General features: G+C 40.1%; 1 protein-coding gene across 1 annotated transcript; it reads left to right on the plus strand.

The window, feature by feature from the left end:
• On the plus strand, positions 1 to 27,835 carry LOC311509815 (chromodomain Y-like protein 2). The gene is made up of 7 exons (XM_084574913.1): positions 1 to 308; positions 12,043 to 12,655; positions 17,770 to 17,987; positions 24,012 to 24,184; positions 24,280 to 24,490; positions 24,626 to 24,769; positions 24,864 to 27,835. The coding sequence occupies exons 1-7, from the start codon at positions 285 to 287 to the stop codon at positions 25,020 to 25,022; spliced, it is 1,542 nt and encodes a 513-aa protein (XP_084431039.1). The 5' UTR covers positions 1 to 284; the 3' UTR covers positions 25,023 to 27,835.
• The last annotated feature ends 118 nt before the right edge of the window (positions 27,836 to 27,953 follow it).

Raw genomic sequence — 27,953 nt, forward strand, 5'->3', positions numbered from 1 at the left:
GGCTGTGCATTCTTAGCCGGGGACTAATTTTCAGTCCACCACGGGTCTGGGTAAACAGCACCGCCCCGATGGTTGTTTGTTTTAAGTGTGGAACGATCCATCGCAGAGCGCCGGGCTCGATTGACACTGTCTGCTGATCTGCTACTGCGGATTGCTCAGAATAACAAGGCTGCTCGCTAATTCCCGTCTATCGGGGCTTTCGCCGAAACACCGAGAGAGTAGGGTCCAAAAAAAGCCAACAAGGCAAGGCAAGAACGCCGCGCCGCCGTTGTCCGCACCCCAGAATGGCATCAGGAGACCTTTACGAGGTAGGATAAAACCACGTCCAAGGAAAATGCTCTGTAATATTGACGAATAATGGAATTAGGAAGTAAAGGGAAGGGCGTCGCGTATGTAGAAAGCGGTGTCCTAAGCCCTTTAACAGGCGAAACTAACCCCTCTCACGCTTTGCGAAGACGAGGCTGGTTAATTTATGCTCGTACTTTGTGTCGCTTCTGGTGTACTTTGACATAATTCTCCGCGGCTGTGGTGGGTAGACGAGATGTCATTTGCGGGCTCAACTCCTCAGTCTGTCGCCGAGTTGAAAGTCGTGGTAAAGTGACAGCAGCGCTGAGCGGACGGGCATGGTGAATAGCTACAGACGGAGTGATGGGTTCTTTAGGTGCGCATACACGCCACAAGATATTTAGTCATCACAGCCTTTACAACGACGTGCGACTGTTTCGCAGGCTGTTCGGGAGACGGTAAGAGACGCGGGTTTATTTTATTTTATATATATATGTATTGTAAAGCGGCGCAAAGAAGTCTGCGTGGGCTTTTTTTTTGCGGTTGTTGCGTGAATTTGTTTAAAAATAAATAAATAAATAAATAAAAAAATTGGCGTGGGGCGTAAAAGTTACCCCGGACGGGTAGCAGGAAGGTCACGCCGCCCTCGTGCGCGACATCACTCCGGAACCGGTGCAAGAAACTGCGCGAAGCCTGGCTCATACAAGAGCCGCTTACCGTCACTGTTAGCTTTTGTCATGATGACATGGGGTCATCTGTTTCAGTTCAGGGCACACACAGAGAAAGAGGGAGAACAAATGCCGCTTTTCCTATTTTTATTATTTTTATTTTAATGTACACAATTGAAATATGTTCTAGCCTACTTGTGAAACTTGTGGGGGGGTCCTGCAAGTGTTCAAGAAGATAACATTATCTGCTCACAGCACTGACAATGACCCAAGCTGGATGTCGGTTAGAAGACAATAGATTAAAAAGTTAGGAGTATGCGTTTCTACAAATAGTTTATTCGCAGTTTGGAGCACCGGCTGTAGTATAGGTAATATTATTATTTGTTTTTAGCTTTCATTTGAAATATTATAGTGCAGTGTTGCCAAAAACTTCCACCCCGTACCCTTGTGTCTCGGCTACTCGTCAGTTTTAGTTGCTGAATTACTATATTTTTTCTGGTTTTCTTTATTGTTTGTGCTTGTTTCCTACTGGTTCCATCCGTGCTACCACTGACACATTCAGCGGGAAAATCCGTGTCCTCTGTGTCCTGTGAATTTAGTTTTACACAGATGAGGCAGTGATGAGCAATAGTGTACTTTTGTTTTTAAGTTTCAAGAGTCCTACATTGACAATGCTTCCTGTACCACGCAGGCTTGCTGTTTTGACGTGTAGTTGGCCCCATGTGGCACTGGAAGTGGCCACGGGGGTTGCAGTAAAATGTGGAGCTGGGTGACATATCTTTGTTCAACAGGAACCGGTTTAGCGTGATTTATTGTGCCGAAAATGATGATGCATTTTGTTTGTTTCGCTGCCCACCGACTGTAAGTTGAGTCTTTGTTACCCTGCTAACATGACAACAGCTCCATGGGTGACTGCTAGTTTCAGAAGCAGAGCGGAGTTTGACTTAAATTGCCCGTAAACAAACATTTCACTTGTGGAGATCATTGTCTTCCATTGTCGTGGATTTATGGCAAGTTATCTTTTTGAGGAGCTTCTGCTGGAAGTGCAATGACATGTGTAGAACCAGTGTGCTTGATGGTGGAATAGCTTGAAAAATGTTATTGTCAATTTTATTGACAGTCCGCAGTCTTTTGGGATCATTAAAATGGAGAAATCCAGACATTTTATATCTGTATCTTTAGAACATTGCATCATTATTTCTTATTTAAGACAAAAACAAGCACCTTGGTTTGCTTTTTTCACACGAGTATAGCCAACCTGATGAGTTGAGAATAAGCCTGGTTATTTTTCAGTGACTAAGAACATCTTGACATCACTCATAGGTTTCTAATAAGATGTTGTGGAGCCTTGGGTTTTATTGTTAGCTGTTTGGGGTTCTGTTAGTTAGAAAATCCTTATTTTAGAAAGAAGAGTCATTTAGAAGAAGGCTGGGCTGAAAGGTTTTGGATTAACTATGCAGCGACCTCCAAGACTGAGGCTGAGACCAAGTATGGGTATTGAAATTCTGGACGTGTGTGTGTTCTCATTTAAAAGTGGGAAATAGTTAAATATTTGACCTGTAATTACATGTATGAATTCATGATTCGGTCTCTAAGGCAGCGCCTTGTGTTCTAGCGGGGGGTTGTTCCTAAAATGTCACTCTGATCTATTGCATTCTTTCTTGAGCTATCAGTAAACTAGGCCATCATTCTCCTCCTTGGTCGAAAATGGAGTATACAGATGAGTTGTACTGCACACATATCATGACATCAAAACTACCAAGCACTTTTGCAAACTCATGAATCAAGTTGAGGTTGTCTGATGACAACCTCAAACGCGACGAGGCCTTGGAAGTACCGTGAATGAACTCAACAATGTGAATTCTAAAATGCAGTTGAGAAAATAACGTCTTGGGGTTAGTTGCTGTTCAGAAATGTTCAATGTTGCACACATGCTATGCTTTTTTTTTAATGGTTTATTTTAGTTTTTATTTGTTTTTTGGTGTGGCTGTACATTGCTGCTGCAACTGTGAAATTTCACAGTTTGGGATTAATAAAGCACCTATCTATCTATCTATCTATCTATCTGTCTATCTGTCTATCTGTCTCTCTGTCTGTCTGTCTGTCTGTCTCTTAAACTTGGGTGTAAACGTTAGATGAACAAAATGATCTAAAGACAGACACCTTTTCCAGTAAAAATGTAAATTTATTGCACGAGAGAAGTTGAGGTTTACCACTAACATCAGGCATCATTTAGAGGAACTTTATCTTAAAGTGAATACACACCCAAACTATTCTTTCTGAGCATCAAATGCTCTCCTACTGTAGTCTTGAAACGTGACTTGACATGACTGAACACATTTCTAAACATCAATACTGAATCATACTGAAGCTCTGACTTCAGTGATTCTCGGATTTATTTTGTCAAGGGCATCATCCTGTCAAAGTTTTCATTTATCCAGAACTAATATTTAAGGATCTACCTGACTGACGGGCCACAGAATTTCACTGTGACATTAATCCTAAAGACTTTGTTGGTCCCTGTAATTTCCAGCTTGTTAGATGTGTTGGATTTTTGGACCTCTTTAGCGCATCTTTTTTAGTGCCAAGCTACATGTAAACCGTAGAGAGACCAGAACTTCACTTTTCTCCCTTGAAAAGATTCGATAATCTTTCCCAATGACTGTGCACTCATACAGCCAGCCCATTCTCTCTGGACTGTTTCTTTTTAGTTAACCAATCATCGGCTAGATAGGAAAGTTAGTGATAGCTACTGTCTGTAGAATGACAAATGACCAATGACATCTTCTTATTTGCTCCTTTGCCTCCATGTTTTCTCAAAAATCTAAATGGAGGGTGTCTTTTATTCACACATATAGTCATGGCACATTGATTTCCACTGTCTAAATAAAAGCATTTCTGAAACATTTTTGAACAGAGGTAGATTTAGCTGCATATTGATACGTTTATATCATATTGATAGATCGATATTTAGAGTAAGTAAATTTTAGTTTGGATTGGAATCACATTTTACCCCCTCTGGGGCTGTCTCCCACTGCAAGTCAATCCATGCAGACCATCATTTTAAAATGCCCAACTTTACAGAAGAACTAAACATGTTTACCGCCTGATAATTATAGGTAGGCTTAAAATTAAGCATAATTAGGGGTGTTGCTGCCTGAAGTGACAGGTGAGTGTTGCCTTCCTGCCCACACATCAGCCGGCCACCTTAGCTCCACTCATGCCCATTTTTAGATTAATCGGCAGTTAGTTGGAGAGATTCAAAGTCATTCTTCAGGAAAACTATGGGGGGCACCACAAATTTTAAATGGAGAGAGTTTAAATGGCAGTGTAAACATGGCACTTGATGTTACTGTCAACTCCTGGATTGTGCCTTGGCCTCCCCTGTGAGGGGAATCTGCAAATGAAAGGCAGCATTCAGCAGCGGGATGTCTACTCCAACATAGGGCACTACAGCGTATATTTTTTTTGCACTTTTGTAAATTTTTCAATAATATTTGCACAGAATTTAATTATGCATATTACGTATTTTACCATATGCTGATGTGAGCTGTCGTGGCATTGGTTGGATGTTTCCAGGGAATTTGCCTGTTGGTTTTGCATGTACCTCTGGTGCTACTTCCTTGTTCTACAAGTTTGAGTGATGCTGTTTGTGCAGTGGGGCAGATGCCGATGGAGACCCAGCATGATTGATGCTTTGGGTCAGAAACAGGCTATGTTGAACCTGTAACCACGCCCAAAAGTAACATTACACAGCTGTCTTGGTTTCCCTGACAGACATCTCTATATTGCTCTCTCAGTGTTTTGAGCTAGAGGATGCCGAAAATGAATTGAGCAGCTGAGGGAGGATATGCCCACCTCCACTCTTCCAGCTCATACTTACAGTAAATACTAAATAATACTAAAGCTCCCTGCTCTGTTTATTCAACTGTCTACCTCCTCCATTGTTCTTTTTTTCTTGCATGTGACTGCTGTTAAGTGCATCATTGTTTGGGATTGTAACCATTGAAGTCTCTATTTATTTAAGTAACACCCCTACAACTCACCTTTGAAAGGCTGTTTACTCCTGTTAATGTCCTCAAAGAATCTGAAAACACGAGGAACGGTTATTGTTGAAAATATCCAGCCCCACCATTTCTGGCTGAACAAATAGCAGGCAATGTCAGGTCCCTTTTCTTATTTCACCGAAGTGAACATTCACAAACCTACAGCGTGAAAAGGGACACACAATGCTTAATCTTGTGAATTTCCATCCCTATACAGCTTCATATGAACAAGGAAGAAAGGGTCTGACAGAATCTAGCACAGTGGAAAATGCAGACATTTTACTGTTTGACCCTAAACTGAGTTTATAATAGATGCCAGTAGTTTTGCAAGTTGAGCATGTCTCTATGGAAATAGAGGTATGCATTAGTTTGACCACTCGAATGACATATTTTGTTAATTTCTGGAAAGAAAAGGAAAATGAGTAAAGAGAGGCCCTGCAAACAAATGTCAAAATTAACATTTCTTTCCCTTAATGCACTGCTTATTTCAGTTTTTTTTAAATGAACTTTCAAAACTTAAATAACTAATAAATAGTAGTTGTGACTTGTGCAAAAGTCTGTTTATCCACTTGACTTTCAGTCTTATAAATTCTTGATCTCATTAAGCCTTAATTGACTGGTTAATATTTGTAAGGTATTATCATTAGAAATTGTCAAGTGATTATATTTGGCTCTGTCAACTCTGTCACTTCAGACTTTGACATTCATCAGCTATAGACCCCTCTAGGCTGCGGACTGAAGATTTGAAAATGAACCGATGCCTACAATGTAGGGTAACACTATAAAAAGATACCAACGGATATCTAGCTTGAAATTCCTACTGTCTAAGATGTCATTTAGAAATGGCGGCTAAAGTGAGCTGTGGAAGTCGAAACAGGATTTGGAAGACAATGAAAATGTTCGGATAAAACTGCATGTCTGCTCAGCAGAAAGGCAAATCACAACCACCCTGTGACCGTAGAGGCGCTGCAGGAAGGTTTCGCTGATGCTGGAGTGGTGGTGCACTGTTCCCTGTGCAGCAGGATCTACAAGGGAGAGTCATCAGAAACAAACTGTGACCTCATCACTAAAGTGATGTAAATCCAATGCAGTCAGTCCAGACAACACAAGTGAAACAGTTGGTCAGCAGGTCAATGCAACAACAATAAATTCTGCCTGCTTGGTTCTAAAATATGCTTTGCATTCAGGATTTAGGCAAATTTTCATCCGCCAGAGATGTCATATATTAACACATTTTGACATTGCAAGTAAAAAGCACAACATACAAATAAAAACAAACCACAGCATAACATAAAAAGATCAAAACCCCAAAATGTTAAACTGAATATCTACAAAATGAACAAGTATCTTAATGGTTACTTAAGCCCAAACCTTTATACATTACACATCACTGTTTGAATTATTAAAAGAAAAAAAATAACATTAAACAGCTGCCCATATGTGCTTCTGACTAGAAGTATAGGCTACATTCGATTTTTTTACTTCACTGATAATCAATCTCCATCGCCACTTATGCTCCAATATGCAATTGCGTTTATGAGGTGAAGAGCTACATTTAGGACCATGCTGTATATTTTGGAACACTGACACATTTTTTTGTTATTTTAGCTGCTTACTGAAATATATTCAAGTTATAGTTACTGTATATGTTGAAGACTGGGTTAACTCTCAGCTTTAATAAAAAAATAAAATAAAAATCACACAGAAAGACCAACATGGACCAATGTTCTTTTTGGAACAGTTTCCAATGAGAAATATGATGACTTTACTCAGAGGCTGTTTTCACATCGAATATCTAGTCCAGCTGCCTTTCTTTAATGTTTTTTTTGGATATATACCATGACCTGGGTGACTGAGGACCTTCACAGACATACTTTTCACACAGACGTTCTGGAGAGCTTCATTAAGTGGTCACCTGAAGCTCAATATCTGCAAAAACAATGAGATGGATTAACGGCTGGATATGAGGCCGGTCATCCAGGGAGAGGAAGTGAAGAGGGTTGACTCCTGTGTGACATTTCTATCCTAATCATAGTATTTATAAAGTCACATTGACCTAGACTTTAACCTGTGACCAACAACATCTAATCAGTTCATTCTTGACTTCAAGCAAGAACATTCCCTTAAGTTATTCTGGACATATTGTTTTTAAGAGAATGGGAGTGACGGATGTACAACTCAAAAAAACAATGCCTATGGCCATGGCTGTTGCTGGTCTGAATGCAAAACAAACAAACAGTTGTAGATGTGACCGACACATTCCACATAACCTTACCAAACAGGTTTTAAGTGAGTCCCTGTGTAACGTAGTCACCTTAAACATGTATTTGAAACGGAAACCAAAAGTATTTGTGTCAATCACAGCAAGGACCAATTACCTTTGCAACATGTAAGGCTTTGTTTGTTCTTAGTGAAGTTAGTGTAGCTTTGACGTTGTCTTTATACTGGAATGAAGGGGTGCATGGACTGTTCTGCCTTTGTATAGGTGGGACGTTAGATTTCCCCCCTCTCCTCTCTAATACACTTCTCTAAACGAATAAATTGTAAAACACTGGCTGAATCTTTTAGTGTGAACGGATGTTACAGTATAACTGATGCAAAAACTTTAAACAGAGATGTGGGAAAAAGTGAGATGAGTCATCCATCATATTTTCAAGTAGTGGGCGAGTGCATGTGTGGAGTACACCAAAAGAACTGTAAGGGACTGAATGATTAACCCCAATAGTGAAGGGATCCTGAGACTTTTATACAGGAGTTTTTTTTTTCCCATGCTTGGGGACGACTTGACCCCTTAGAGGGAAAGGTCACTGCGAATCAAAAGTTGTTCTGATTGCTCATCTTTATCCTGTCACGAAACCATTCTGTACTGGTGGAAGTCGTCTCTTTTTTGGATAGGACAATGCCTTGCGTCCACAGTGACTAGATGAGAATAAAAATTATTACTGCCATATGTCTTCACCGTCACAAGGTCTCAGTCCAAATGAACTTCTCTGCCATAATCAAAACATAACTAAAGGAAACTCTTTTGGAAGAATGACGTCCAGTCCTACAAGTACAGTTCCCAAGTCCTATAGAGTCAATACCTAGGTACCTCTGGCAGGACGTGATGGCTGAACACCTTATTAAGACTCCTAATGTTGGTCTTTCCGTTCATGTCTTACACGTTTGTTGCTGAACACAGTACAGTTGATGTTCTAACCTATATTGATGTTGATTTTGCTAGACAATGTTCAGACCATGATAACAATTTAGTCAGCTGGACTTATATTAACCCCCTTCAAATGGCGTTTCCCTCCTGATGGAATTGTTTGTCCATTACCCTCGTCAGATATTGGTGGGCAATTTTTTCCAAATAAAGAAGAGATCTAGCTATCAAGCTCAAATGTTATAGTGACCAGGAAATGCTTTGTATGGACTCAAGGTTCACAAGAAAATATCATTGTTCATCAAGGATATTGATACATCACATTTACTCATACTCTGCAGCTCCTAATTAAGCATCAAGTTCTAAAACCTCTCTGGTCTGTGTGCATACCTATACCACACCATCTCTTTCCTTCTTTCCTTCGTCTCTCTCCCTGCATATCTGTTAAGTGTGACATTATCTGTGACTGTAAGCGACCTAATCATCTGTTCATTTCTGTGACACCCCCGTGGCTCACCCATCAAAGGCTGTTTACTCCTGTTAATGTGCAGCACATCTGAGAACACGGTGATCAGTTATTACCCGAGCTCTGCTGAAGCCTCTGATGAAACCTTCCAGCCGTATTCCTTAAGTCTCACGGCCCAAAAACTGTGCTGCTGCTAAATATCCTAGAAGTTTTTATTCAACATACTCTCACGAAAACTTGGACTTTCCTGTCTTAAACCGTACAAATCTTTAAAGCGTTAAAGCTACATTCAGATTTAATCTTAAAAAGTAGCTGTTGTAAAAATCAGAAGAGGACCAACATGATGCTTGAGGATGGAACTGAATTGTATTTGTGCGTTATGTATTCTTTTGTGATGTTAAGCAGCTCATGTTATGATGTGAGTTTTTGTGACTGACAGATAGTTCTTCTTGGACTAAATTAATTTTGCATATTTTAGCGAAAGAAATGGATGCCACAAGGAACCACAGCTGACGGTCTCTCAAGGTCACTGTAAAATGTGTAGACGATCCGACCAATAATGCTTCTTCAGATTTGGCTTTAAGGCTCTCAACTTTTCTCTGACAGTGCAGCCACTTTCAGCCATGGCCTCGTTAAAACACGGCCAGGGTACGACCCATAAAGTTTCCCCTCACTCACACCATGCAATCATGCAGTCTAATTTCTCCTGTCTCTCCACTGACTACCTCCATCGCAGGCTGTCCTCCACGCTTTTATTCACAGAGCGACTCCTACTGATGCAGAATTAGAAGTGGCCGAATACGAAACATCGGATTCTATGTGATTTGTGCAGTACACACGGTTATGAAAAAAGCAAAAGTGTCAGATATTTCTGCCTAAGTTACATACACAGAGCTAAGGTTACAATATAGTAAACCACCTCTCAGTAAAATGTATCAAATCCCCACTGGAGGTGACCCACTTGGCCTTAATGAAGAGTATTCACTGGCATTGTAGCTCAGGTTTGGTCCCGAAAAATGCGTTGTCTCCTTTAATGAGGCTTGCCCTTATTTCACCAGGTTATGTAATATGAACTTTTCATTTCACCTTGAGTCTAATCAACACCTTTGCAAATCAAGCTGAATGCAATCAAGCTGAATTGCAAAGTAATGATTCCCGCTCTTATTTGAGTGATTAGTCACACACATTGCGTGACGTTTGTAGAACATAATCAAAGTCAGTCTTTTGGCAAATCATGTATGTAATCATGATTTGCCATGTAGCAATATTTAAGTAACTTGGGGAATAATACTTCCAAAGGAAGACGGAAAAGAAGTCTAAGAGCCAAGCATGTGTGTATTTGCTTCTGTCTAATGTTACTCTATGTTTATTAAGATACTGTACATAATAAAGTGCTCATATCAAATAGTTTGCCAGTGCCTTGTGGTCTCTGTTGGTCTAATACAACTGTAAAATACACAGGCCGTTCTAGTGTTGCTTTGACCTCAAAAAGCTTTAAGGTTTCTTAACAACAGCAGCCTTCAGCTCATCTCTGCTCCACTCCGTTCTCTTATCTTTCTTCTGCAAGGAATTAGTCCTTATCTTGAACTGGACATGTGTCACAACATGTACCATTTTTAAGATTTGACACTCCCTGGCAATGTCTCAAAGTGTATTTAACATAACATATGTGTTTAAGTTGAAGCGTGAATGTGGTCAGGAAATTTCGTGGAAGTCTGATAAATGGGTTATAATTTTGCTTATGTACAAATGTGGGGGTGAAAAACATGAGTTCAGACCTCTGATGAAGTCCTGTTTAGTGTTGATTTTTTATCATAAGGGTGCCACAGGTTTCAACATGACATCATATGAAGGGCCCCAGAGTCTCTGAGTATGATTGAACTTCAACAGAGCACACATTTAAGTAGCCATATCATTACAATTTCACATAAGGCATATTGCTGCCATTTTGCATGCAAGAAGTGATGATCATTTCTTGCTAGCAAGAACTTCACAATGAAACAAACAAAAAAAAATCTTATCAATACTCAGAATTAATCTGGAGATGTTTGTTGCTTTAATTGCTTGCTGAACTATTTTTTTTTAAGTTTCATTCTTTTCATGCAACAATGTGTAGAACTTCATCATTATCTATGCTTTTTATTGTTAAAAGAAGATAATGTGCCATTTGCTCTCATGAAGGCTTTATGGTAGTTTTGGATAATGATATGGCATGCATTGATATGCTCCACTTGGCTAGATGCTGTGAGGGGGTTCTTTACTCTTCTTTACTCTAGAAAGTATTCTTTGATCACCCGCCATGTTTATAGTGCGTGGGCATTCAGGCCTTTTTATGTTGCCAACCACACCTGTGCCATTTTTAACTCCAGACCTTTTACCTGCTTAATTGATAAAGGAGGACAAAAGAAAAGCCCACGCCTGTCCATGAAACAGCTTTTTTGTCAAGTGTCCATTTATCTCTGGATCTTTGAAAAAGAAGGGTTTTCATATTAAAGCTCAGATTCTGCACTTTAAGACCATATTGATTATATGACTATTACTTAAATATTTTTTGGGAAACAGCTAAAATAACAGAAACTGTGTCAGTGTCACACAATGTTTGGGCCTGGTGGAAAGATGGACCTATCATGCTATTTCAAATTAAACAAATTCTACAGTATATAGCCTTTATTATCTATTATTGTTTGAAGTCTCTCTGAATAGCTTTAAGTCCTGAACCCTTCTTCACTTTCTTTGTGTCTCCACTGTTGTGTCATGGGTTTTTTCGTCTATTCTGCCTCATCTCCACCTCCCAATGTTATGGGATTTCATGTCAAGAACTGTGAAGTTCATTTTAAGCTAATGCAACACATAAAGCAACAAAGCAGATAAACTGAATCGTTAAAACTGAGTTACACAAAAATAACATTAGGTCTAATAAAGGACTAACTACCTACTTCATGTTCTTTCATTGGAGAGGTTACTGTTTTTGTTTGCGATATTATGTCTTTCCACAGATTCGTGTTGTGCTGTTTATAGTCTGCCTACTCACTTCAGCCTGAAGGGTGTATTTGTTTTGTCCTGCATAGAATGAATGTAATGTTGGTTGGACAAAATGAACAATCCTACAATTTGCAGTGAACACTGATAGTGGGTCTAATTTTAGCGCCTGAACAAGTGAAGAAGACTAAGGATGGACTATGTAAAGAAGAAAAAATAGTAGCAAAGACGCAAATGTGGCTCCATCGTATTTTTTCTATTTAAAACTCCTTTGATATGAAAATGTGTTTGTGTAATGCTCTGTGAATTTTAGTATATTAGTAGATAAAGTTTATTTTTCATAAACGCATCAGTGTTTTTGAATTGTGAAAACTAAGCAGTCCGTACATCCTGTTTTTCTTCCACTTATAAAATACTGTCTAATTGTCCTCCTCTCTTCTTGTGGGCCTTCAGGTGGAGCGGATTGTGGACAAGAGGCGGAACAAGAAGGGTAAGTGGGAGTACCTGATCAGGTGGAAAGGCTATGGAAGTAAGGAGGACACATGGGAGCCAGAACACCACCTACTGCACTGTGAGGAATTCATTGACCAGTTCAACAGCTTGAGACTGCACTCACACAAGCGGCCCAAAGTCCCCAAAAGTCGTGGGGAGTCCCTCATCACCACTCACCCCTCTGCAACGGAAAACTCCAGAGCTCGGTCGGAGGCCCGAAAGAAGAAAAGGACTTATGGCCCAGCTGTGGGCGTCAGAGTAGGATCTGTCCTTGGGATTGGGGGTGGAGGGGCAAGACCCACACAGAAGCAGAGGAAAGTTGGTGTGGGACCAGGGAAACATGCTTTAGGGGACAGAGTGAGCAAAGCAATGACCTACAAGGCTCCACCACCACCACCAGGTGGGCCTCACTTTGTTCCTTCATTGAGGGTTCCTCATAATGGACTCCAGAATGGAGAGATGGAGCCTCTCGTGTACAGGACTGCAGCAAGGACACATAGGCTCCCCTCGGCCAGAGGGGACGGAGAGCTAGGACATACGGACAACACTGGACAGCAGTTCACCACGCAACTAGGTAAGATGTCAAGAAAGCAAATGGAAAGTTAAACAGAAACCTTTTGAGGCAAATGTTGATATTGTCATGTGATATCACAATGAGGAACAAAACTAACCAAAAACAACCACATTTGGAGAATTAACAATGATTTCCCTCAGTGTCAACAATATAAGCAGACAGATGAATCAAATGACAATTTATCCCCAGATTCACTCCTACTGACAATCGGTTTGCCCAGATTATCTGGTAATGTGAAGGTTACAGATCCACTCTTAAACCTTATGGATTCATGGTGTTGCCACGAATAATACCAAACATGTTTGATAATTGCGATTCACAGCCAGATCTCACTGAAACCATTTTCTCATCTGCTCTCGTTTAGCCTAATGCTTTTTTTCTTTTTTTCCCCCACAATTCTAAATATTACAAAGGGCATTTATCAATATACCAAGTATGCCAACTTCTCACTTGCATCCTTGGTATTTCAGACCTGAAAAGTTCAACATGTACAAATAAAGATTCTGGAGGATGGTCCTTCAGTAATTTAAAACAGCAGCGTACTTGACAATGCCCGCAACACGAATTCTGGGATCCTTAGCTGTCCTAAGTCAACACAAGCTATCTCTGGATGCCTCCTTCATAAAATGGGCAGGACAAGAACACATGGGGCATTTGGGCTTTACTTGGTCAAATGTATACTTTGATTTGGAAGAGTACTTGAGCAGCAAGTGATGTCTCTCAAGTCCACAAGAACCCAACTACGGCCAAGAACTGACACTGATGAATGCCCAAAGTTAAAGCAAGTTCTTATTCATTTGGCAAACCAGCTGGAAAAATAATTACTGCCACGTGCAGGATGACGGTGTGGCTCAAATTTAGAGCAAGTTGTTGCACTGTGGTCTCTGTGTTTTGTTTACATCTGTTCTCTCTGAGATCACACGGGGTAGTACATTCAGTGCTCCCCAATCTGGCACAGAAAATCCCATCGTGTGTGTTTGTTGTGTCTGCAAGTTTTAGATTAGCGAGAAGAATACTTAAGGTGTGTGATCAATCCCGATTTCAAAATCTGTCACGCTGACAGAAGTAAGAATACCTTGTTCCAGATCTCCAAGAATCAAATGGAAATAGCTTTTAACCTGTTCTAATTTATTAAACTATTGAATAGGATATATATATATTTTTTCTTTTTAAGATGAAGATGATGATAATAAAACAATCTAATATTGTTATTTAACCAACACCATCCCCCAAAGGTGTAAGCAATTACATTCATTATCTGTCTGGTGACTTTTTTTAATATACTATATCTACATGATAGATTGCATTGCTTATATAAGAAAAATACTGTGTATTTCAGCAGGCACCCGTTTACCCTGTAGAGCGCTATGCTGCCACATAGCTCATAAAATTCTGTGGTTCTTAACTGCAGGAGCTGCTGATAACACCTTTGAATTTTACTCCAGGGTCACAGTCCAGGGCCTGAACCACTGTAGTTAATCATTACTTAAGTTTTTGAAAAGTCACCTTTTTTTTTTCCTTTTTTAATAATCCCACTGTGATGTATTTGTATTTAACTAAGATTTGCATAATTGTAGTTTTGGCCATTGTCCCCTCTTCGTAGGGTCATCAGGCAGTGAATATGAAAATGGACTATTCCTGCATTAAAATGGTGATTTAGGACTTTTGGACCTGGCATTCATGTTGACGTTACTTAGATATGTACCACCCACCTAGACCAGACCAGGCACCCCCACCCCATAGCAATGACACTCCTTGATGGCAGCAGCCATCCCCAGCAGGATGCAGCCTGACACAGACACACACACAAAAATGGTCTCTGTGAGAACGTTGGGTTACAGTACCATAGCCTAATGACTATCACTCTGGCAGCTATTATGGATCCTAATCTCCTAATCCTCAAAAGACTACCCCAGTCATCTCATTCAGCACCCTTAGCTCTGCACATTAACCTGCTACACTAGAGGCTGTCACTGGATTTATTGATTGGCAGCAAAATGTGACCACCAAGTACCTTGACCAAAAAGCTTGTGAATATTTGCTTGCATGTCAGTTTCTTCAGAATGTTTTAAATCTGGAGCAAGAAAGAAGAAGAAAATATGCCTGTTTAATTGGCCTTCATTAAACATTCGGTTTGACCAATGTTACATCTCTTTCTAAAATATGAGCAGCAGTGTGAAACATGATCTCTGAAATATAAGAGAGTCTTGCAAATTAATTTTGCTTGTTTGAAATGTATATTCTCACCACTCAGGTTACCTTAGTACACTTTTTAATCACAGATGTTTTTGTATTGTGTTTTATTTTCTTATCATTCTATATATTATTCTCTTGCTAGTCTTGTGAGAAATGACATTCTCATCCATATACAACAATCAGCCACAACATTAAAACCACTAACAGGAGTAGTAAATAATATTGACCATCTTGTGACAATACAATGTTCTGCTGGGAAACTTTAGGACCTGGCATTCATGTGGATGTTACTTAGACATGTACCACCCACCTAGACTAGACCAGGCACCCCCACCCCATAGCAATGACACTCCTTGATGGCAGCAGCCATCCCCAGCAGGATGCAGCTTGACACAGATGCACAGAAACGGGAACAAAAACGGGAACAACTCAAAAAACATGAAGAACAGCGCAAGGTGTTGACCTGGCCTCCAAATTCCCTAGATCCCAAACTGATCAAGTATCTGTGGGATGATCCACAGAGGCCCCTCCTCTTAACCCATAGGACCCAAAATGCCCCCAACAACATCATTCTGTTGCCAGACATCACAGGACACCCTCAGAAGGCCCATGTCTATTCTCTGATGAGTCCCAACTGTTCGGGAGGCACAAGGGAGAGCTACACAATATTAGGATGGTGGTCATAATGTTAAGCCAGGTCGGTGTATGTGTGCTTAGTGTGACAGTTCAATAATCAGTCTTTTATAATGTTTGATATCATGCCAGTTATCTTATTATGTTTGCTAGAACCCCAGTTTATTGTGCTTCACTGTAATTTGAATTGCTTTGTAATGGTTCTCAGTTTGAGACAGCTTAGATTGATTCTCTTCATTTTTATAATACCATAGAAAATGTTACACCTGCCTTTTTCGCATTTGGTTTGCCTTGTTTGTTTCTACTTGTGACCAACTCAGAGGTCAGGTTTTACAAATTTCTGAAACCTTGGTTAGTTCTACTGCTGCATTATTTATCTAGTTTCTTAAAAATACATACTAAGGCTTGCTCTGAGGGCTTTTTCTGTAGGTTCAGTCTCCACTGAAAGCAACATTGGAAAATGATTTTTCAGGCCTCTGTGCTGACAACAACCATGGTTGGAGACATTATGTTTTTGGGTCTTCCTTCCATCTCTCCGTGCCTTTTTTGTTTTCACATTTTTTTCAAATTTGCCCCAAGTTTCCGCTTGGACTCAAGGATGAACTTTATTAGTTTTTGGTGACCATAGGTCAAAGGTCACTATTGTGAAATGTCCTTTCCATGCTTGTAAACGCAATATCTCAGACACTGTCTAATGCTCTTCAAATTTGGCACAAATTTTAATTTTGACAAAATTTCACACAAATGTCAAATAGGTGAAAATGACAGTGATGACATTTTATATTCAAAAGGTCAAACCTCAAGTTTGATGTCCCAATCTTGAGGTTTTTGACTACAACAATTATGAGTCTAGAGCAAATGTGGATGTAAACTGTTGGTGGAGGCATACAATCACGAGGCGGTACTTCTAGTTTTCTTCACAAAATGAATGTTTGTGTTAACAACCCAGATTTTGCGTCACAAGTTTCCCCATTCACATTGTTGGTTGGAAAAAAAGCGTCACACCATTGGTTGTGGGGAGAATACCACGCTTGTGTGTCAGGGTGACTGTGTTTGTGGGTTATTACTACCACAGCATCACTACATGTTCTTAGATAAGGGACTTGTGCGTTGCTTAGTTTTAAGTAAAAAGTCCCCTGCTGAGATTTATGACCTCTGCTTTCAAAGAAATCTTTTACTCAATATGATCGAAACAAAACATCTAATGGATTTATGCTGGTGCATTAGATATTGCTCTGCTTCCATAAGACAATGTTCTGATTTGTGAGAAGAAACAAAAATTATGTGGACTACTTTTGAAATGAGAAATTTGAGATAGCAAGGAAATTCAACACTGTGTGGATTTCAAGGTTGAAATGTTAATGCAATCAAGTTGAAAATCACTGAATGCCACTGTGACTGTTCAGATATCATGCAGGGAAATGACACAGTCCTACTGGAGGAGTAAGCTACACTATCTTGGTGCCTTAATGACATGATTTCCAGCTGTCTAGGCAACAGCATGGAAGTATATCTAACCAATGAAATATTAAACTTATTATTGGTATTAAATTGGCAGTGTCTGGAAAAGCACTGTTGACAGTGATATTTAAATCCATACCAATGCTATTATTTTTTGTTTTTAATGTTGTAGACGCATCTCAAATATGCATTCAAAGTATCTAGTAACATATTTAAAACTGGTTATTTTATGCCACAGCTTTAAATATTACACAAACTGTTGACTTTTGTGTAAGAACTGGAAGAAATTAGTAGTAGGATTGATGCTATAAAATTTTCTTTCAGCTTGCACAAAATACTTGGATAATGGCAGATGTCACTTTGTTGGATTTCATTGGCACTAACATAAAAAAGCCCTGTGGCAGCAAAGGAGGAACAAGAGCAGCTTTCTTTGTCTGAAACGTTACAGACCAAATACCATGGTTACACAAGTAACTGTGTAGTTTATCATAACTTTGCCCCCTAGAAAAACAAGACACTAAGTGTTTTAAATGGTTTTCCTGAAACATTTATTCCGAGTGTTCCTTTTTTATTTTTTTTCTAGAAAACTTTTTTCTCGTTCAACTTTGGTTTGCAAGCAGTCTAGCTATACATCTGTAACAGACTACATATAAATGTCTAGTCGGATTATGTTAATGACGTTATGTATTGTTTGAAAGTGTTTATATAGGAGTTATTGTAACACCATTAAACAAAACCCAGGTGGTAAAAACAACTTAGTCAGTAGTTGCTTAATATGTCCTGGACGACAGATTGACTTGTCCTCTCATCCCCGTCTGTGTCAGGCTCCCCTGTAGCCAATGGAAAGATGCATCTGCACAGCTCAGTAAAGCGGAAGCTGGCTGAGGAGAAAGGCTACGTGTTTGACAAGCGGCTCAGGTATAACGTGCGACAGAATGAGAGCAACTGTCGATTCCGAGACATTGTGGTCAGGAAGGAGGAGGGCTTCACGCACGTCCTGCTGTCCAGCCAAACGACAGACAACAACGCTCTGACACCAGAGGTGAGAACAGGAACGTACACACAAATTACGCAAGACATGGTCTGTGTTTCACTGGTGTGTAGCCATGTATCAAGGCTTAAGATCACTTAGTTTTGATTGAAAACTTGAGTTGTACACCTCAGTTTGGGACCAAATAAATGTATAAAAGTTTTCACAGTAGGCCTAATCGCTGTAGAGATGCCCTGGAGCTTTGCACTAACTCCTGAGCTGCTCCAGGGGAGCTTTTCAGGAGACAGCTTCTGAAAACTGTTGTTATTTGACAGCTGCCAGGTGCTGTATGAATCTAACACAGGGCATTGCTGAAAAGGTAACACAGCTTCTTCAAAACTGCCTCCTGCCAGACAAGGCTCTAGTAATTATGGGTACATATAATAAACCAGTGTTGAGCCATCTGTTGTGGGGAAATCGTGCTACAAGTTCATAGAGGAGTACATTATGTAATTATTCTTTCAGAGAACTGGAGGCCCTGGACATGATTTCCAATCATTTATATTGCTTGCTGTGTTGGGTAACGGTCCCATTGCTGCTGGAAATGATAGTGTCTGCAAGAAGGCATGATAATTGCTAGCATTTGATAAGTTTTATTGACATAAGGAAACTTAAGCTCAGTGATCAAATATGTGAGTGGTGGAACTTGTGCATTACTGTTTAATTATGAGAATGTAGTGTCTGTTATTAGCGTGGAAGCCAGCCTGACTTAACCACCTACAAAATGTCTGCGGCAGAAAGTTAGTCTGGTGTTATTCAGGTGCAAATTGTTGAAATTGTGCAGGTACCAACACCAAGTACGCAAATTTCAGACTTGCATTCTTGGTTGTTAGGACTTGACAAGTTTGATGCTGAAGTATAAAGGACAGGTGACAGAGGTCAGTCATTTGGTAATTTGAAGCAGCGTTGTACCTGATGGCAGTGAGGCTTTGTTTATAATATAGATATGTACTAATATGTAAAAAGACGACCATGAAATGACAAGACACACACACAAAAACGGTTTAGGAACAACTCAGAAAACATGAAAAATAGCACAAGGTGTTGACCTGGCCTCCAAATTCTCTAGATCCCAAACTGGTCAAGTATCTGTGGGATGCGCTGGAACAACCTGATCCACAGAGGCCAACCAACAACCATGTGCAAAATGTGCCAGTAACAATAAGTCCAGTGTCATTCATCTCTCACACACAGGTGAGGAGTTTTACAGACTGATGACTTGAGGCAGGAAAGATTTCCTGTAGCGTTCCTTGAGACAACGGAATTGTCTGAGTCTCTTGGAGAAGGTGCTCCGTGGTTTGTCTGTTATATGGCGGAGAGGGTGGTCAGGGTTATCCATGATCGATGACAGTTTGTTCAGTGTCCTCCTCTCCACCACCACTTCAAAAGTCTCATCCTGTCTGCAGCCAATGACAGAGCCAGCCTTCCTGATCAGTTTATTCAGTCTGTTGGTGTCACTGGCTCCAATGCTGCTCCCCCAGCAGACCACAGCAGAGAAAAGGGTGAAATTGCTAGTTTGAATTGAATTGCTAGTGTGTGGACGCAGTAGCTCCTAGGGCTGTCTCCACTCTCTGTTAGAAGAGAAAATACCTCTCTATCTGGGTTTAGGTGACACTCCAAACCACTCTGCTCTCAGCGTGGTGACTTTGGTGGAACTAAATAAAATCGTGGATGGTGTTTCCTGGTGCTAAATGTTGGGGGCATTCTGTGTTCACTGCATATCTCAATCAACTTATTAGTTGCTCCAGATGGTTGTCGAAGTTGAAATTAGTTCAGCTTTGTACATGAACACTTTGACAAGGTTTTAACGCTACCACCTGCTGAATTTCATTGCAGGTCCATGGTCTTTTGTTGTCAGATCACTGCTCGTCTCTTCCCGTGCGTACGCTCCCTACGTCAGCCATGCAAAACAAGGTCACTAAAACAGCAACAGAACTACAGAACTAATATTTTATTTTTCCCTTTAATTGCCTAATCTTGGCAAACGTTGAAAAAATCAACAACATCTAGCTGGAGCTTTTACAGTTATTATTTAATTACATTACTATTTCAATATAGACATTTTAAAGTTTATGTTATACATACGTACAGAATACGGTTGATGAGGTTTAGATCTGAAATAACAAAAGGTGTTATTAATTGCTCATTTTCCGTCACGGTGAACACATGTAAACAGGATGTCTCTATTTTTAGCAGCACTTTTGATTAGGTCTGATTATATACCGGCAGAGTCTTCTCTACGGGCGTTTAGGGTGCATAATCGGTGCCAAGCTGTGTCCGCTGGTTCCTCAGCAATTTGTTGATCACCTGCTATCTCCATGTCAGTCAAAGTCCCCCCATAAAATCAACATCCAGCAACAAAACAGGAAAGTCTACACCCTGAATGCAGAAGTTTCACTTTGATTGTCACCGTGAGAGACAAACTTCATCAAAGTCTACTATTTCATAGATTTATCATTTATTAAAAATTGCCACTTGTGCCACTCTGTCATTATGCTTTCGTGCAGGCTATTCTGAGTAGCTGCGTTTACATGGACACTGGTATTCTTCTAATAATTGGAATAATAGCATAACAACAAGTTGTTGCGATAAGCGTTTGAAAGTAGGAATAAAGCAGGAACAGTTAAAATCTCTGATCAGAATGATTTCAATTGGGTTAACAAATTATTGTCCATGTAAACGTAGCCTGTGATGACATTAACTCTCACAAATACAAAAAAACAAAACAAAAAAAAACTGCATGAAGGTGTATAACAAGGGTGGAACACGTGCAGCTGCAGGACTGGGTGTCATTTAATGGCTCTCTGCTCTGTGGGTTCATGCATTATGATGATTCACTCGTTGAAAAAGCTCCCTGCAGGGATGTAGCAGCCTGTGATTGGTTGCTCATTTCCACACTCCAATCAACAACAAGCTGGTCCACTTAAATTTCCCCTGAACATATTCAGTAGCTTGCCATTCCCAGGTATATACTAGCTGCAGTTTTTAACCTGACACAGGGTTTATTCAATCACCCACACGATAAAAAAAATGAACATATAAATGAAAGGGATTAAACCTGAATGAATAAAACGGGACTTATATTTCATAGTTTGTAGTTGCTGATATATCAAAACAAGTTCAAACTGAAAGTGATAGTTTTGTTGGTGATAGTTTTGTTGGAAATGTTTCATCTTTTTCACCATTCTCATTGGTTAACCCCAATTTTTTTTAAAACCTTTTTATTAAAATGTTTTTAAAAAAATTGGGGTTAACCAAAGAGAATGGCATGTAGCTCTATCACCTTTCTTTGGCGCAACGCTCCAAGCAAACAGGATTTTCCTCCTCTCAGATTGTTGCATGTGTCTCAGATCTTTTTCGGAGGGCGGTTCTGGCTTTGATACAGCGTCGTGGGTACGGCAGGCTGTACTTCATAGGCACTGAAGTGGCCTAAACTGGGTGTGCACATGTGTGTGTGTGTGTACTTTCATGTGTGACAGTAAGCCCGTAAGCTGTGGGCTTATCAAACAGCTCGGATAGCTCCTTCTCTGTCCCTCGGTCTTTGAAGCTACAGGAGCAAGTGAGCGTGCGGATGTGCTAACTGAATGGCTGTAGCTGAGGAAAATCTTAAACATTCTGGTCCATTTTTCTTGCCATAAAGTGAGACACGGGTATTATTCTTGTCACCTCTCTGACCTGGTTAATGTACAGTAGCTTTCTCATCTAGTTATTTTCTTTTGTAGCCAATAATCTTAAGGAATTTGGAAATGTAAATATCTCAAATCCTCAGAAAAACAAAGCTGTTAATAAATTTGAAGCTTTCTCAGTGGAAATAAAAAATGGCAAAAAGTTACTCCTGGAAAACAAATTTTGGGAACATTTAAAAACATTACAACACTTACACTTCAGTATAAAACAACTGTGAGTTACACGGAGCCCTTTTAACACAGTGTAATTATACGGAGGCACATTCAGATTAAGTCAGACTTAGACACTACCAGACACTTTGTATAAACACTGCTGATGCTCTCTCGGGCCTTCGCTACAGGCAGCTCCAGCTCTGGTTTGTCGCTGGGTCTCTTTGCCTTTACTACGGTGTTCAGGCGGCAGCTCAGTTGGAAAGAGATCAAGAGAGTGACTCGATACTCCACCTGTTCACTCTTAGAAGCTCTTTGGTAACTTTGGCAGTGACAAGGAAACGTGTGCCTAGACCCTGGTGAGAAATCTTGACTGACTGAGCAGTCAAAAGGAAGCGTTTCCTGACCATGTTAATGATTTTCTGCGCGCACTGAGAACATAACACAGCTGCTTGAGCAGACAAGGGTCCAGCTACTTACGGAAGCAATTTAAAGCACAGTGTGACACAATTGTTGTACCTCCAAAACAGTTCTTGAGTGTTGAAGACTCTCCTGTTTAATGTAGTATCCAACATTTTATTCCAAATTGAATGTATGAAAAACTGTATAACCATCCAGGTGCCTATAGTCTAGACTATATGACTGACTGATTCACACCTCTAAAAGCTTCATTTGCAGGGAAATGATGCATAGTGTTTCTGTTGTCGTTTATACCATATTTGTCTGTCTACAGATAGCCCCCGGATCTCTGGTTACTGGGCATGAATGTCACTTTGGCTGCTCTGTTCTTTCTGCGTGTTTCACAGAGTGGAACTAGCATCTGTCCATCTACGCTTTACGTGTCCAAGATATTAATTCACCTTGCTAAAACAACATCATTTGTAGTCTCTCTCTCTTACACACAGTTCTGTTTCCATCCCCGTGGAGGACACTTTCATTTCCTTGAGAATCATTCAAACCTTAATCATAACCAATAATTGCCCTCATCCTAAATTTCATAACAGTTTTCATGGACTTGCCCCCCGCCCCCCAAAAGAGGAAAACAGATTTATGTCTCCATGACGTGAGCAATGCAAGTACACACAATTACACAGAGATGGCAGATCCAGTTAAAACTGGGGGCAGATTATGTGCTTGGTGAGATGCGGAGAATTAAGTTCACTTTGAGGTTGAGTGGTTAACATGGGTCAGGGGTGATAAACTGATTAAAATGCAGCAACCAAGTGTACCGATCAACTCTAGACAGTGATGTGATGGTGTGAGTGGTGCGGTTGTCAGAGGCCTTCTCGTGAGGTCGGCTGTCTGACAGTGTCACTCCATTCCTCATCATTCGAGACGAAGGCCAAAGACTTGTCTGTTTATGCTGAATAATGCATTCCTGATATTAACTGGCACAGTGAAACTTATCTGTTTTCACAGACTGCTATATTGTTGGTATCTGATGAGGTGTCGTACTGCAAAATCAATCGTCATTTTTTTTTTTATTATTAAACCCCTTTGATTGTCTCCTATGAACGGATACAGATACAAGTAAAAGATGTAAGTGTATTTCTGTTAGATGTTTGGATGAACAACCTTTTCTTCTGTTTGTACCACTCCACAGCCAGGAGTAGTAGCTGTTTTCCACAAACTGTTCAGTCAGTTGCTTCTGGCAGGCAGGCTGTCAAGGGAACAAGCTGCCCAGCAAGTTGTCATGTAAACATCTTACCTACAGTACACTCTGCCCTGGCTCAGAAAGTAACATTAAGGAGGAAGAGTTTCCACCAAACTCTTACTTCTGCACAACAGAACAAATAGTGCTTTCCCCCACTGACGGGAGGACATGTGACATGTTTTGTTGATGCTTCTTTTAGTTGCACATATCAAACCAAAAGCTTATGTTGAGGTTCTCTTTCTCTGTAGTTTTTGAAACTTATTTAAAAGGGCAAATTGAAAAAGTAGCCATGTGTTGCATGAGCTGAATAGTCATCCTTCAAGACACTTTTCAGTGTGCATCAACTGTCAACACTGTAGAAATAAAGACAACACATCTGCACCCCCAGTGCTGGTCACTTCACTGTCTGCTCTGCTGATATATTGAATGTCAAGCCTTACTTTAAAGATTCAAATCTATAATTCACCTTTTTCTCCCCCACCTTTCCTCATGTGTCAGGTGAGCTAAAAGTGTGATACACATCTCTCCCTCTCTCTCTCTCTTCAGATCATGAAGGAAGTTTGTCGAGCTTTGGGTAATGCAGCTGCTGATGATAGTAAATTATTATTGCTCAGCTCCGTGGGGACTGTTTTCTGCAGTGGCCTGGAGCCGTCCTACCTGATAGGGCGCCTGTCCACCGACCGCAGGAAAGAGAGTAGCCGCATCGCAGAAGCTGTGCGGTGAGAAGAAATCATTCCACTCCAGACACTGATTTATTTTTTCTTCTTGCCATTATTGTTGACAGTCGGTACTGATCATTCTGTGACCCCATTAGGGACTTTGTGTTGGCATTCATCCACTTCAAGAAGCCCATTGTTGTGGCAATAAATGGGCCTGCTCTGGGCTTAGGAGCATCCATCCTGCCACTGTGTGACGTGGTGTGGGCCAGCGAGAGGGCCTGGTTTCAAACTCCCTGTGCTGCCCTCCACCTCACCCCTTCTGGATGCTCCTCCTACACCTTCCCCCAGATACTGGGTGTAGCTCTGGTGGGTTCCAGTAAAATCAAGGCTTTTGGCAGATTCCACTTGAGCTAATTTGATTGCTCTTATTACCACCTGATTGCCTTGTGTTTACCCAAATCAAATATTAGGCTGCATAAAACTACTTTTCCCTAATTGCAGGCTAATGAGATGCTGTTCTGTGGAAGGAAACTCACCGCACAAGAGGCATGCAGTCGAGGACTGGTGTCACAGGTCTTCTGGCCAACCACCTTCAATCAAGAAGTCATGCTGCGAGTGAAGGAAATGGCGTCGTGTAATGCAGTGGTAAGTGATCTAGAAAACCTAGAAGGTAAAACTCTGTCTTTTGATAATAACCAAATGATCCCCTCCCTTCTGTGCATGTGTGTTTTATTAAAAGGTTTTAGAAGAGTCCAAATGCCTGGTGAGGAGTATCCTCATGTCTGTGTTGGAGGACGTGAATGAGAAAGAGTGTCAGATGCTGAAGCAGCTGTGGTGCTCAACCAAAGGACTGGAGGCACTCTTCAGTTACCTGCACAACAAGACGTATGAAAAGTGACCATCCGCACCCAGAAAAACGGTCAGTGTGGCTCTGAGGCTGCCCACAGAGGGACATCCAAGATGACGAAGCTGTGATCTCAAACTGCATTGAGGGCCTGTGTTTCAGTCCGTCAGCAGAGGGGGTTCTCATACAACTAAATAAATTCCTTCGTGATCATCTTTTGTACTGCAGCTTTTGTTTAATTTGGACCCTCGATTGTCCACCTGCCCATTTTCTTTTTAAGGAGTCAAAGAGCAAAGGGCCAAATGTGCATTGCTTAAAAAGCAGAGAGGTAGAGAAAGTTTCTGTACGTATGCGAGACTCAATCGTCAGGATGTATGTAATCAATGTATGTCTGATTGACAAAGTGATGATAATATATATTAATATATACATATATATATTTATTTCAAGTGTGCAAGGTGGTTTCCTTCTGTACATAAGATTTTCTTTTAGTTTTTGTTTTGAGTTGAAGTGTAAACCAAAGTTTGCATGAGGACACAACGCTGCTCGATCCTTAACATGCACATTCCCACGTCTCTGTGCGTGTGGTAGAAAACCTTCCAAAAAGGCTCATATTAGACATTGGTGAAACACGTAGTAGCTGCTAACAACATTGTAGCAGCTACCATGAAATCTCACAGTTCATTCTTCATACTGTAAAAGTCTTCATTACACAGAATGCTTATTATCGGTATCATCGCCATAATCGGCAGCACGTTTGCTCCTGTTAAATAAAATCCACTGTCTTGCGGTTCTGTACGGTATCCTCCCCTTACAGTCACCATCCATCCAGCCTTTATTTCTTTTCACCTGCAACAAATCAGGCTAGGCCGCAGTTCCCTTTTTTCACGTACATAAATAAATGAGTTAACGGCACATGTCACATGGGAAGATTAGCGATGAATTTGAATGCACTTAGCTGGAGCTACAGTGCATAGAGCGTAGTAGCCTTCCATGCAGTACTGTGATGGTTCTTATGAAAAACATGGATTCCAGTTATCAGTGCAGATAACTGTTGTGTGAAATGTGTGATTGTTAAAAAATGAAAAATGAAGTAAAAAGAAACTCAGACGATCATGTTGTTTTTGCCTGACAGTTATTTCTTGGTTCTTGGTATTTTTTTTTATTTTTTTTTTTTAAAGGGCACGCAACGCACATGATTACGTCCTCAAGTGTCCTCAAGTGTCTGTGAACAATATTGTGGAAATGGAACGTTTGTGTAGCTGGAGTCAACTTTTGTCTTTATCTGCATGTGATGATTGGAGATTTCAGGAGATTTTATATTGCGATGTGTATTATATTTAGGGATCTATTTTTGTTTTAACCGAAATGTAAATGTGCGTAGGTCTGTTTTGTAAATCTGGTCCATTTTGCAGTTGTACACATGCAGTGCAGAAGAATATATAAATATATAAATAGAGCGTTTCCTGTAACTATTTGCATGTAATATACTGTATAAATGTGTCACCTGTCCCAGTACCTTGTATTTCAGGGTAGGTTTTGTACCAGCGTTGTAAGTATTGTTAGAAATGTGGCTGTTTATTTTTGTATTTATTTGAGATAACTGTTAGGTAGTGCAGTGCCATGTGGTTTCCTTTGCTCCAGATGCCCCCCTCCCCCACCCCCCACTTAAAAAAAAAAAACTTTTAATGCTTCAAAAAAGCAGATCATTTATAGATACGTTTCAAAACCAAAATGTAAACACTATTGTCACTTTAATGTTTACCTTTTAAATGACCATTGTCAGAGTGGTATTTTGTTGTAAATGATCAAAGGTGTGTCAAATAATTTATGATATATTTACATATATATATTATATACGCTTGAACAGATTGATGAAATGACCTTTGTATTTCAGATTTGTCAGTTTCAAGCATTTAAAACGTTTTGTTATTGCGCTGTGAGGTTTGTTAAATGATTTTCAGTCATCATCTTCATTTGTGGTCATTGATCTACTCCGTCATGCATTCAGCCAGGATTAACAAAAACAGTATCAAGACTTCAACTTATGATCGTGAAGAATCATTGGAAAGAACAGTGATTACGTTTTTTTGAATAAAAGCTTCATTAAGCTTTTTTTTGTGTATGTGTGTGCGTGTGAAGGGGATCCCTACAATCACTTCAACCATCTTCCTCATCTGACGGTAAATGACCGTCCAGTTCATCCTTCACTCAGGAGTGCAGAGAAGACGTGAGGCAGACTTGTATGATGTGGCTACTGTAGAGCATCACTGATTGCAAATCACTCAGGTCTGGTGAGCGTTAATCACGCGGATCCTCAAAGACTGTGGTTTTGTGGATTTTATTATTATTTTTATTTTTTTTTTAAATTTGACATTTATTCTGTGTGTAGCCTGAGATAGAAAAGGCACTTCTTAACCTTCAAAAACAGTCTTTTAAGACTCCAGATCTAGATCAGCATCTGTTTGAAATGGGCCTGATGATGAATTCCACGTAATCACAACGTAGAATATATATTTTTCTTTTTTGCTCCATTATTTATTACAGAGACTAGTACTTTGGACATGTTTCTGTGTTTTTGTTATTTTTAACCACCATATTATTTTATGCGCATTTGATCATTCCCATCTTTCCTCTCTCCCCACATTGTCTAAGAACACACCTTTGACTGCCTTAAATTTAAGTATCTGTCAGAGATAGATCCTAACACCATGGTAGAGTGAGCTGCTTCAAATAAAGAAACAGTACTTTGACAACATTATTTTCTTTGTTTTATATTCATCAGAAACACCAGCTAGGTTTATTTAACCGTACACAAATCTCTGAGCCTCACCACAACTTTGTTTGGGTTCTAACTGTGCAAAGACGAACTCAAATCATATGATAAATCTTCAAAAAAGAGAAATAGAAATATAACATTGTGGACATGCGTGGTCACCATTATAACTGCTACTTTCACGCTGTTTCAACACCACATCAAGGCAA

The sequence above is a fragment of the Chelon labrosus genome (assembly GCF_963514085.1).
Source record: "Chelon labrosus genome assembly, chromosome: 3".
In the NCBI taxonomy this organism is placed as follows: Eukaryota; Metazoa; Chordata; class Actinopteri; order Mugiliformes; family Mugilidae; genus Chelon; species Chelon labrosus.